The sequence below is a fragment of the Cornus florida genome, unplaced genomic scaffold (genome assembly GCF_030987335.1).
Source record: "Cornus florida cultivar Cherokee Brave unplaced genomic scaffold, ASM3098733v1 CherokeeBrave_3.0.0_Hap2_Chr06, whole genome shotgun sequence".
Taxonomy (NCBI): domain Eukaryota; kingdom Viridiplantae; phylum Streptophyta; class Magnoliopsida; order Cornales; family Cornaceae; genus Cornus; species Cornus florida.
Window position 1 is genome coordinate 33,769,995 of NW_026775576.1, and position 12,387 is coordinate 33,782,381.

The following is a 12,387-nucleotide window of genomic DNA, read 5'->3' on the forward strand; positions in this document are numbered from 1 at the left end:
GACTTGCCTAAACATATCCATTATCTCATTGTTCTTGGTCTTTTGCCTTTCTTTTGAAATGGACCTTTTCAAGGCGTCCGGAAATGGAGCTTTTTCAAAAACTTTTTCAGCATTTTCTTTCAAAGAATTCTCAGCATTGGACTTGTTCAATTCATTGGATTTCAAATCACTTTTCAAAGAAGAATCATGAATAATATTTTTCAAAGAACTTTTCTCAAGCACATTTTTCAACACTGTTTTCAATGAATCTCTTTGGAAATCATCTTTCAACTCACAATTTGAGGGCTTCTCATTCTCAAGATCATGCACATACAATGAAGGAGGAATAGTGTATGGAACGGGACGGGTGACAACTTGAGGTTGTACCGGTTCACTCTCTTCATTAGGCATTCTAACTTGATTGTCTACTACTCTACCACTTCTCAAGGTTGTTACCGCATTGACATGCTCAACATTATGCCCTTCCAATGAGGATTTGGTTTCTACAACACATTGTTGTTTGATTAGGGCATTCATGTGCATCTTTCCCTTCTCTCTAGCATTAAGTGTTTCAGCTATTTGCCCTACTTGGGTTTCTAGCTTGGCAATTGATTGAGAATGAGAATGCAACAATTGAGTATTTGCTTCTAGAGTGCCCAAAGCATTTAAAACCTTTTCCTCAAAAGCGGAACCTCTAGAATTTCCTTGAGAATATGATTGGTTAGGAAAATGAGAACTAGCAAATTGATTTCCTTGTGAGTTATATGGTCTTGAACCTTGGGATCCTTGGTTTTGAAGTGGAGGTGGAATGTATTTCCCTTGAAAACCGCCTTGGGAAGAGTTTGAGCCCTCCCCTTGGTTTTTCCAAGAAAAATTAGGATGATTCCTCCAACCGGGATTGTAATGGTTACCATAAGGATTGTTCCCTTAGTTCACAAATGTTGCATTAACTTGCTCAATGGGTTCATTTTGAATTTGTCCATGAGGACAATTAGAAGTAGAATGAAGAACACTAGAACAAGTCATACATGATTCATTTTAAGCTCTAGGAGAATGGTTAGGAAAGGAAGACACTTGATTCGCCAAGTTTTGATTGATCAATTGATCAAACTTTTGAGATAAAGACTTCATCTCAGCGGTTATATCATTTGAGTGGTCAACTTGATGCAAGCCAACACTCTTCCTACCTTGAGAATTTCTACCATTCCTAGATGACAATGTTCTATACAAAGAGTTTTCACTCATGCTCTCATAAAGACGCCACACGTCTTCCTCTTGCCGGTCTATATAAGAACCTCCCATTGAAGCATCAACCATGCCTTTATAATTGTCCGATAAGCTTTCAAAGAAGAATTGGACCAATTGCCATTTAGGCATGTCATGGTGAGGACACTTCCTAAGCAATTCATTGAAGCGTTCCCATGCCTCGTGGAAAGTTTCTCCCTCCCCATGTGTGAATTCTCTAATGGCGGTTCTCATAGCATTGGTCTTATAAACCGAATAGTACTTCTTCAAAAATTCTTGTTGCATTTCTGCCCAAGAAGTTATAGAAAAAGGCCTAAGGTTGTTAAACCAATACTTCGCCTTATCTTTAAGGGTGAATGGAAAAAGTTTCAGCCTTAAAACTTCTTCCGGCATGTCCGTGTATTGAACGGTAGAACAAACTTCAAGAAACTCATCCAAATGCTTGTAAGGTTCTTCACTAGGAAGTCCATGAAAGTTAGGTAGCATTTGGATAGTTTGTGCTTTAATCTAATAATGGTGTGCTCTAAATGGTGGCAATTGAATGCATGTGGGTGCATTATACTCATTAGGCATATAGTGATCTCTCAATGCGAGTGGTGGATTAGCAACTTGAGGTGCAACATGGACACCTTGGTTATATTGAGCTTGATTAATGATGGGGGGTTGTGGTACATACATTGGCCTTGGAATTCCCATTGGAATTTAGCCTTGTTGTTGAGGAGGTTGATGAATGTATGGCCTAGGCATGCCTAATGGAACTTGCATATTATCATTTTGCACATTAGGATAAAGGATGCCTTGTTGGTCTATGTGACCAAAGTCTTCAACATGATCATCATTGAGAGCGTCCATTGGTAGATTGGTTCTATATGAACTTCCTCTTCCCCTTGGATTCCTAATAGTGGATTCTAAATGCAAATCAAGAGGGACAAGAGTAGGTCTCAATGAACGACGACCAGCATGCACAATGCAACACGAATAAGCAACTTTCTCAACAATGCAATTAAACTTCACAACCACAATTTTCAAATGCAATGTATGTCAAATAAATGCCTCCACGTGGGCCCCTGATTTATCCAATGATGCTATGCAATGCCTCCACGTGGGCCCCCGATTTAACTAAAGAGATTGAGTAAGAAGGTCTCACAATAGTCCTTTAGCACTTCAACTCCAAAATTAAAAGCTTAGCTTAGCAATTTTACTTAACAATTTTTCATTTTAAGCATTTTTCCTTTGCTTTGCTTTGCTCCTTAGCTTGGAATTACTTTGCTAGCTCCTTGCTCAATGCACCTAGTCAATGGAGAACAAATTCAATAAGTAATCAAAAACAGAAAATAAAAAGAAAGTAAAGACACGATCAAAAGAGTACTAATCCTAATTGAATTTCACAATTCGACGTTGCCAATTTAAAATCCCCGGCAACGGCGCCAAAAACTGACCGGTCCTTTACAAGGGTCGCGATACCAAGTCAAGCTTGAAGAGTTGTGAATTTAGGAGGTGGCCAAGTTTTACATTTATAGAAAGCCACTACTACCTTTCTCTATATAAAATATAGATAGGGCGAGTAGGGATCGTCCCAAGGGATTTGATGGTGTATCGAATTGTGAAACTATGGTAATTAGGGTTAGTAGGTCGAGTGATCACACAATTGATTGGTTGGTTGATTAAGCTAAATTGAATTCAACTAAATAAAATAATATGAAGTAAACAAGAGAGAGAGAGGTCTTGGGGTGTAGAGATCACCACCAAGTAATACTTTTCTATACTACTAACAAGTAATCAATTGAGGGTAATAGATGTGTTGCAATATGATAAGGGTGTGTGTGCATTAGGTTGATTCAATTGGCAAGGATGACAAATCAAGCAAGTATTGTCTAAACATCATGTGAAGAGCACAATATATCTAAACAATAGAGCATATATTGTCTAGACAACATGGGGATAGCACAATAGATCAAAACAAGTCATTAATCCTTCATTAAGCTCACAATCCACATACAACACAATATTAGAGGAATATGCCATTTGGACTCACAAGCATGGAACATCAAACATCAAGAGTAGATTGTCCTCCCATCTAACATTACACTACCACTACACTAAATCTACACTACTAGCATGAAAATAAAGCTATCTAGACTAGGGGAGAGGCACAAACCATCAAGAATAGGCATAAACCATCAAATGAACCGAAATAACATTCATTAAGCATATCATCTTGATAATCTCTAGATCTATAGCATCAATACACATAGACATGTATCAAAAACACTAAATCTAGGGATAAGCACATGAATATCCTACTCTAGCATACATAGACATATGGATAGAATAGAATAGTCAATTGGAAGCATTAAACCATACAAACCATGAAATAATCAAGATTTATATATACATGAATATCAAGATATATCATACAACACTAATCCCTCAATAAAACACAAGATTAGAGTATAGAAAGCATGTTTGGGGCTAACTCTAGCCCCAAGAGGATGTCTAGCCACTCATGGTAGTGATGATCCAACCCTCAAGGGCTAACTCCATGGCTGCTCCTTGTTGGTGAAGATCTCCTCCAATGGTGCTCTAGTTTCCCTCCTTCCTCCTCTCCAAGAAGAGCCTCTAAGATCAATTTTCAATGTGTGACAAGAGACTTCCTCAAAAAGTGTATCATATTCTTTATATAGGTAGGTCAAATACACCTCATGATGAGCTGTGGTCGTGCAAGGCATATTCTCCAATCATTGGATGAAGGACGGAATAAATGAGCTGGACTTTAACTTTTTCTCGCTGGAGGAAGTTCGATCGATCGAACCTTAACTTGGATCGATCGAAAATGGGTTCGATCGATCGAACTGCATCTTGGATCGATCGAAGTGGTCTGACTCCTCCGGATAATGACAAGGCTAAGATATTTTTAAGATATTTATGGGGAAAAAGACAAAAGTGGTTGGTAGGCGTACAACTGTGGATAAGATCAATCATTTGAATAGGACAAAATAGGGTTCGATCGATCGAAGGTGATGTTCGATCGATCGAACTTGGAATTTCAACAAAGGCCAAGGTTGGATCTATCGAGAAGTACTGTGATCGATCATAGATGTTCGATCGATCGAATTCTAAGTTGGATCGATCAAACTTTTCAGCTACACAACTTGATTCCTTTTTGCTCCTTTCTTTCTCCACTTTGCTCCCTCCTTTGGTTTATCTCAGGATTGCTTCAATTAAGCTCTTATTTGGCTGAGTTAGCTAAATTTTGGGATTAATGCCTGAAAATATAAATAACACGTAATAAGTCTAAAACGGCAAAGTAAGATAGATAAAGGTACTAGAATGCTTAAGCTTAACGGGTTTAAATACGCACTTTTCAGTGCTCATCAAAAACCTTCAACTCCTAAACAAGTTAAACACCAAAAAAAAACTAACTTACACCTACTTCGATTCCCTCCCAAAGTTGACAAAACCACAAAACCACAAGTAGCCACCAACAAGCAATTTACTTCCCTCCCACAGTTCTCACAAAAACAGCAATAAAAATGATGATACATGCTACAACAAGTTTCTTCATCAACTGAAGCCTTCCTTCGATGGCATACAACTTAGTTTTCAAATCTGCAATATCTTTTCTATCAACACGTTGACCAACCTCAATCTTCTTCCCATTTTCATTTGAAATTCTTACTGAAATTGGTTCACACCATTCCCAAAATCCACATCTTCGTTTTGGACATCTATAGTATAGCATTCCCAAATTGTCATACTGATCGAACCCTGTTACCAGAATTAAAGCTATTTTGCCATAATCATATTGAACATTAGTATACCTCAAATTAAGACTCCCATACTGTATGCTTGAAGAAGACATTCTGGGATTCGAATCTACAAATCAAAACAACATTTAATTTTCATAAAAATACTAAAAATCAACTCAAATCAACATCTAATTTTAATAAAAACATTAAAAATCAACTCAAAACAACATCCAATTTCGATGGTGGTTATACTTGGACACTAAGGTAGGGATTGTATTGTATGTATGATTTTGAAAACAAAATTAACAAAATGGGTTTAAACCTCAAAGCAATTACATTTTCAAAAATCCTCAAATAAATTAATATCAATTAGGGCTTAGGTAGGGTTACTGATTAGATTAAATTAGGGTAGCAAATTACCTTAAATTAGAGTAACAATTAACCTTCAAGCTTTAAAATCACTTCCACTGCTTCCTATAATGGAGGAAAGACGGTGGCTCGGGTGGCTTCTAGGGCTTCTTGAAACGCGCATGGAGGAGGGAGAGAAGATGAGTAAAATGTAAAGTGGTTGTGCTGTGGGTTTTTACTGTTACAAGTTTTGGGGTATTTTTGGTATAACACATTTAAATACATACCACTTGTTTGGCCCATGTGACACCAGGGATATTTTCGTCACAAAAGTCACTTTAGCAAAGCAATTGTTAACCATGCACTGGGTTAACAGTCCCAATTGACAGAATTGGGGTAAAATGATAACGCTGTAATATTGTCGGGGGTTTTTAAAACTGGTGGGGGTTTAATGATCATTTTTTTAAAGTAGTGGGGGTTTTTATATTTTAACCCATATATATATATGGACAGAAAAAGATAAACAGGCGGGGATTTAACTCTGTGTGTGTATATATGGACAGAAGGGCATAAGAGGGGCAATTTAGTCATTTTATACTTAGAAGGGTAATATTGTCCATGTATTCCATATAGCATGTCACGTGACAAGCACGTGCTCTAAATATGGTCGGACGTTCGCCGGAAGGGATGAATTGCAACAAAAATGTACAATTTAGGTATTTTTGTAATTTTTGTAGTTTAGGGGTTTGTTACAAGTACTCCAATAGTTCAGGTATTTTTATGCATTTCCCTAGTTTTAATTCCTAAAAAGAGGGTCACTCAGGAGTAAAAGGCCTTCTGCCCTGTCATTAAAGCGTGATATTTATTTTCAGCTTGGGCTTGAACAAGAGAATCCCATTGATATATACACACACATTGTATATATAATCGGTGTGGTTCGGTACAGTAATGGAACAACAGAAGCGGAAGCGGACAGTGGAAGTTAACGGAAGTGATTGCCGCCGGTCAAATTCTCCAGCGAGGCCATCGTCAAAATTCTTCAAGATAATATTACCCTCCATTATTCGTGAGAAGAGACTGGTAATATGACACTGTCACTATCTCTCCCTCTTGATATATAGATATTCCTTTTTTTATGTTTTGTTCCGCTGAAAATCTCCGTTTGGTTCCTGAGAAAATAAATGAGAAGAAAATTAATTAAATATTATTTATTTATTTATATTTTTTTTGGGCATTTTATGTTTTATGCTTCTTTGGACCATTTTGTTAGCCGAGGAGGTGAAGCTGAACGAACCTAACGCTAATTGTGAACGAAGATTTTAGTCTTACAATTCTCTCAGGTCCAAATTAGTAGGAACATAAGGTTCAAAAATTCTGTCTTTATCCTTTCTTTACCCATGTTTTCTGAGAAACCAAACACAAAATGTTTCCTTTTTATCTGGCTTTTTTTTAAGCATATTTGCATATATATACTTTAAAACAGTTTTGGGTAGTTCATATATATATCTTGAATATCTCTCAGAATAATTGAATCTTTAATATTATGCTATGTACATAATATACAAGTATTGAACCATGAACTGTGAATAGAATTAGCCCAAAAAATAATATAGAAGTATTTTCAACTTTACTAAATTGTATTAAATTGTTGTGGGATGTTACTGCTTGTTTCTTATTTTTGTAACATGTTCTGTTCATTTTACTTTTACTCTCTCGTTGGATTATCTTCAAATTTTTTCTGATGTTTTCCGATTCTATTTCCAAATTGTCCCATGTGAAATATTCTGGAATGTGTGTTATAGTGTCTTGAGGCCAAAAAGACCACACATGATCATCTTTGATTAGGCAGAACTTCCAAATTCACTACTCGTGTAGTAAAGTTTTTAATCTTTTCTTCTTTTTATTTATTTATTCATTTATATATATGTTTAACAAAAATATAAGTTTATATCTGCTCTCAATTAAACTTGAAACCTGTATTTTATATATATATATATTTATATATGTTAAAAAAAATACAAGGTTACCATGGGTTGTGAGAGGTGAGTGTTCAAGAGTTCCCCTAGGGGAAAATGGGTATGAAAATTTCTTGCCCAGAAAAAATAAAATATAAAAAAATCTGCTCTCAATTAAACTTGAAACTTGTATTTTATATATATATATATATTTATATATGTTAAAAAAATACAAGGTTACCATGGGTTGTGAGAGGTGAGGGTTCAAGAGTTCCCCTAGGGGAAAATGGGTATGAAAATTTCTTGCCCAGAAAAGAAAAAAAAAAAAAAAAAAAAAAAAGGATAATTTAATATCTGCTTTCAATATAATGGGACTACTTTTATTGAAACCTCCCATCAACTGATGTGATAAGGGTAATTTTGTTGCTAAGTGGCCGTTTGTTGCAAACCAAAGTGAAGAACCAACGAAAAGCGAGTCATGTGAGCCAATTGCAGTATGTTGTAGTATGTTTGCTCTACATGGTGTTTCTCTTTGATGACCCGTAAAATCTTAAGCTGCTAGAGAGGGTATAACTTTAATATTTAGATTCTCACATGCCGATTACAGGATGTTGTAGTATGTTTGCTCTGTATGGCATTGCTCTTTGATGACCTGTAAAAGCTTAAGCTACGAGAGAAGGTATAACTTTAATAATTAGATTCTCTAACATGCCCCCTCTGAGAGCATCTCCAATGCAAAATGCTATATTTCCATGCCAAATCTATATTTTGAGAGGAGTTACAGTGTCAAAATGCTATATTTTTGCAATTATGCTCTAATGGTGCATTTCATTCAAAATACTATTTTTTGACACAACAACCATTCCATGTTTTGAAAGCCCATTGGAGTGCCTTATTTTCATTTTAGCAACTTTTAACAATCTCAAAATATAAGAGGTCTTTTGAGAGCTCATTGAAGTGCCTTATTTTCATCCACTTGCTATATTTTGAGTATGAGAGCCCTTTGGAGAGGCCATTGGAGATGCTCTCACGTATGGCCTTTTGTTGGTCCAATACCTGTTTCAATTTCAGCGGTGGGCTTTGAACTTAGGACATTACCTGCTCTGATACCATGTTAACCACCATCTACTTAAAAAACTTAAATTGTTAGTGGGTGTCACTTTAGTATTTAAATTTTCTAACAATTAACATTTCCGATTTTTGGAGCTACATTCATGTTAGGCAAGCACTTTAAAATTCACTTGAACAATTGAGCCCAATTTAATTTTTATATTGGCAGAGGATCCCCAAAAAGTTTGTCAGGAAGTATGTTGATGAACTCTCTACTGTTGCCATGCTCACTGTTCCCTCTGGCCGTGTTTCGCATGTGGGATTAGAGAAGGCTGACAAGATGCTTTGGTTTTGTGATGGTTGGCAACAATTTATGGAAAATCACTCAATCAGTTGCGGGTACTTTTTAGTCTTCACATATAAAGGGAATTCAAGCTTTGATGTTCTCATCTTTGATTTAACTGCCACTGAGATCCAGTATTCATGCAGTATTCACGGTAGGTCTAAAAAAAAAATTAATGGAAAGCAATGTCAATTATCCAATGAGAAAGAGATAGAAGATGATGACTCTGTTGAAATTTTGGGGTCCTCAGGTTTTGTTGGATCTTCATCTAAAATTAGTCCGGGACTCAACAAAAAGGGTAAAAGTGCAGCTTTGTTGGAGAGCTTGAAACCCACTCCTCAATGTCTAAAAAGAAGCAAAAGATCTAAAAAAGATAAGCAGCAAACATTTGAATTAGAGAATTTGCAGGAAGCATGTGGAAGAAAACGAAGCAGAAGCAAAACGTCAAACTGGCATGATTCTTTGTTGGATAAATCCAAGAGAATGAACCAGTTTGTGACTAAGAATGTACAGAATTTACAAGCATCGGCTCCACCAGTTCATGATAGGGGCTTAGATCAGTTGAATGAGAGTGAACTTAAGGATAAAACATATAGAATTGATGTAGAGGAGCAGCATCCAACCAAAATTGCAAATAGTTCACATGTGGCGACTCAAAGAAATAGAGATACAAGTCATCAGATTACAAATCAAAGAACTGTTTCTAGTAAGCTTTCAGACTACTTTTTTTTTTCTGCTCAAAGTGATGTAAGAGTTGATTTTCTTGTCACTAATTTGATAAATTGAGGATGGGCTGGAATTATTGGTAAAACAAGAATGGTCTGCAGAAACGCTTGGTAATAACACTTGTTCAATAACTTGTTCAACAGGGGGACCAATGATAAACCAAGCAAGAGAGAGGGCAATTAATGCAGCGAGAATGTTTAAGCCGGAAAATCCTTTCCATATGTTTATATTGCGCTCAGATAATGTAGACCACCATTTTACCCCCCTGGTGAGCCCTTGAATTTATGTTAGATGGTGTAAGATTATTGGTTGAGCTGTTTATGTTGCTTCATTGATCATGTCGGTAAAGATGTTCAACCGGCTACTTATAAGTGAAAGATAACTGAATATTTCTCCCAATAAATTAACCTTCTATCAAGTATTATTTTCAGTTTGATGTTGGAATGATACGTATCTTTTTTTCTTTCTTATGCAGTATATACCATCAGAATTTGCCATGAAGATCAAGTGTTTGCTTGGTGTTTCAGATATTGTTAAGCTTCAGGTTTCTGATGGAAGAGATTGGTGTGTTCGTTGCATTCATGACAGAGGACCTTGGGCAAAATTAAGTAAGGGCTGGGCTGCATTTGTAAGGGAGAATAATTTGGTGGAAGGAGATATATGTGTCTTTGAGCTGATCAAGGTTAAGGATATTGTGCTAAAGGTGTCCATATTTCGTACCGCAGAGTATTCAGGGCAACCGAACCAACCTCATCAGTTTGATGAAAGAAAATATTCAAAGGATACAAATCAAAGAACTGTTTCTAGTAAGCTTTCAGACTACTTTTTTCTGCCAAAAGTGATGTAAGTTTTGATTTTCTTGTCACTAATTTGATAAATTGCAGATGGGCATGAATCATTGGTAAAACAAGAATGTTGTGCAGAAATGCTTGGTTCAATAACTTGTTCGACAGGGGGACTAGTGATAAACCAAGCAAGTGAGAGTGCAATTAATGCTGCAAGTATGTTTAAGCCTGAAAATCCTTTCCATATGGTTATATTGCGTTCATACAATGTAAAACGTCAATTGGTCATGGTGAGCCCTTGAATTCTTGTTACATGGTGTAAGATTATTGCTTGAGCTGTTTATGTTGCTTGATTGGTAACGCCGGTAAAGATGTCCAACATCTGCTTATAAGTGGAAGCAGATTGAATATTTATCCCAATATATTAATCTTATATCATGTACAATTTTCAGTTTTATGTTGGAATGATAGACATATTTTTTCTTACATATGCAGAATATACCACGGGAATTTGCCATGAAGATGAAGTGTTTGCTTGATCTTTCTGATTTTGTTAAGCTTCAGCTTTCTGACGGAAGAGAATGGCGTGTTCGTTGCATTCCCCAAGATAAACGAGGAAGAGGAGCGGGGGCATTATTAAGCCAGGGCTGGGCTACATTTGTAAGGGAAAATAATTTGGTGGAAGGAGATGTTTGTGTCTTTGAGCTGATCAAGGTTAAGAATTTTGTGATTAAAGTTACCATATTTCACGCTGCTGCATCTGCAGGGCAAGCAAACCAACCTCTGGAGTGAAACCATATTTGTATTTTTGTGGTTATTAAGGTATTTCTATCTGGGCAGCTCTATATCACTACTAGTTTTGCTTAATTTTGTTCCATCCATCAAAAGTTGTCGCTCAATGATTTGTGGTTGCAGTATACTTCTGATGTATATATAACCCTTTTTATTTTTTCGTGTTTTATATCTAGTGGTATGGTTTATACTAATGATTACTGTAAGCTTATCCAACTTGCTAATGTTGAATTCAATCTGAGCAGTTACTTTTGTTGGATTTTTTGAATGCCTGTTTTATGCTTCCACTTGTGGAACTGTTTTTTCACTAGCACAAGGAAGAGGGTATATAACAAACCACTGCATAAGTTATTTTTATATGATATGACGGCTTTTTTATAAGATGAGATTTACACTCCCTGGTGGAGCAAGTGTCCAAACAGCCACTAAGCCTATGGGCTGGTCTGGGCCGGGCCTTGTTTATAGCCTTGGCTTGCCCCAATTATATCCATTAGGCCCGAGTAAATATATTAGTGAGTATATTATATGTGCAATCCAGGTCAGCATCTTACGTGGATTTTTTTCTCTCAAATTTTAAATTTTTTTTTTTTTTTTTAAACTTTTTCACCTCATGGTCACAATCTAAGTCACATAAAGTGGGAGCGAGAGCGAATTCGAGAGCGAGAACGTGAGAGCGACAGAATTAAATCATAAGTAGTGAGAATTTGAGCGAGAACGTGAAAGCAGCAGAATTAAATCATAAGTAGCGAGAGTACGCGCATAGCGTGAGAGTGAAAGCGCGCTCGGAGTATGAAAGCGATATTCGTTGGGAAGGATTGTGTGAGTTAGGTCACAATATGACCTTTGATTTGTATAACTTATTTTAGATGTGAGAATTCTTTGATGGCAAAGATTTGCCTTTGACTTTTAGAATTCTTAGTGATTTTTTTTCTTTTTATTATTATTTTTTTGTTTTTTAGTGTTCATTCAAAACTCCTGATTTCAATTTAAAAAAAAAAAAGGAACTTTGAGAATTCAACTTATTTTTTAAAATTGGCATGATCACTCAACCTTCAACGTTGAGCAATGAATAATGGAAGAGTTTTTTTATATATAAAGACAAAATAGGGTATCTGCATTACCAAGATCTCATCAAATTTTATTCTTTATGATCAAAATGTGAATGAGTGGAGTTTGTCCAACTACAAGAGTGGTTGATTTTAGAGAAAATATGCTAAGAAAGTTGTTAAAACCGACCTTAGGGTGCTGATTTTGAAGCAGCATTCTGAAATTCCTTCTAATATTTTTTTCTCTAAATATATCTTCTTATTTTCTTCAATATACTTCCACTTTATATATATATATACCAGGTTAGGATCTGACTTTTGAATTTGTTATCAAAATTGATAAACCAAGAATGAATAAATGATTCATTT

At 36.0% G+C, this 12,387-nt stretch overlaps 1 protein-coding gene across 2 annotated transcripts; it reads left to right on the top strand.

Moving 5' to 3' along the window:
• Positions 1-6,117: 6,117 nt before the first annotated feature.
• LOC132311302 (B3 domain-containing transcription factor VRN1-like) lies at positions 6,118-11,141 on the top strand. Of its 2 annotated transcripts, none has more exons than XM_059809174.1 (6): positions 6,118-6,401; positions 8,556-9,375; positions 9,539-9,663; positions 9,871-10,201; positions 10,280-10,470; positions 10,676-11,141. In XM_059809174.1, exons 1-6 carry the CDS (start codon positions 6,270-6,272, stop codon positions 10,970-10,972), a joined length of 1,896 nt encoding a protein of 631 aa, XP_059665157.1. In that variant the 5' UTR covers positions 6,118-6,269; the 3' UTR covers positions 10,973-11,141. The 2 variants fall into 2 exon arrangements, with proteins under 2 accessions (XP_059665157.1, XP_059665158.1); XM_059809175.1 differs by having other exon boundaries at positions 10,280-10,396; positions 10,676-10,855.
• Positions 11,142-12,387: the final 1,246 nt, after the last annotated feature.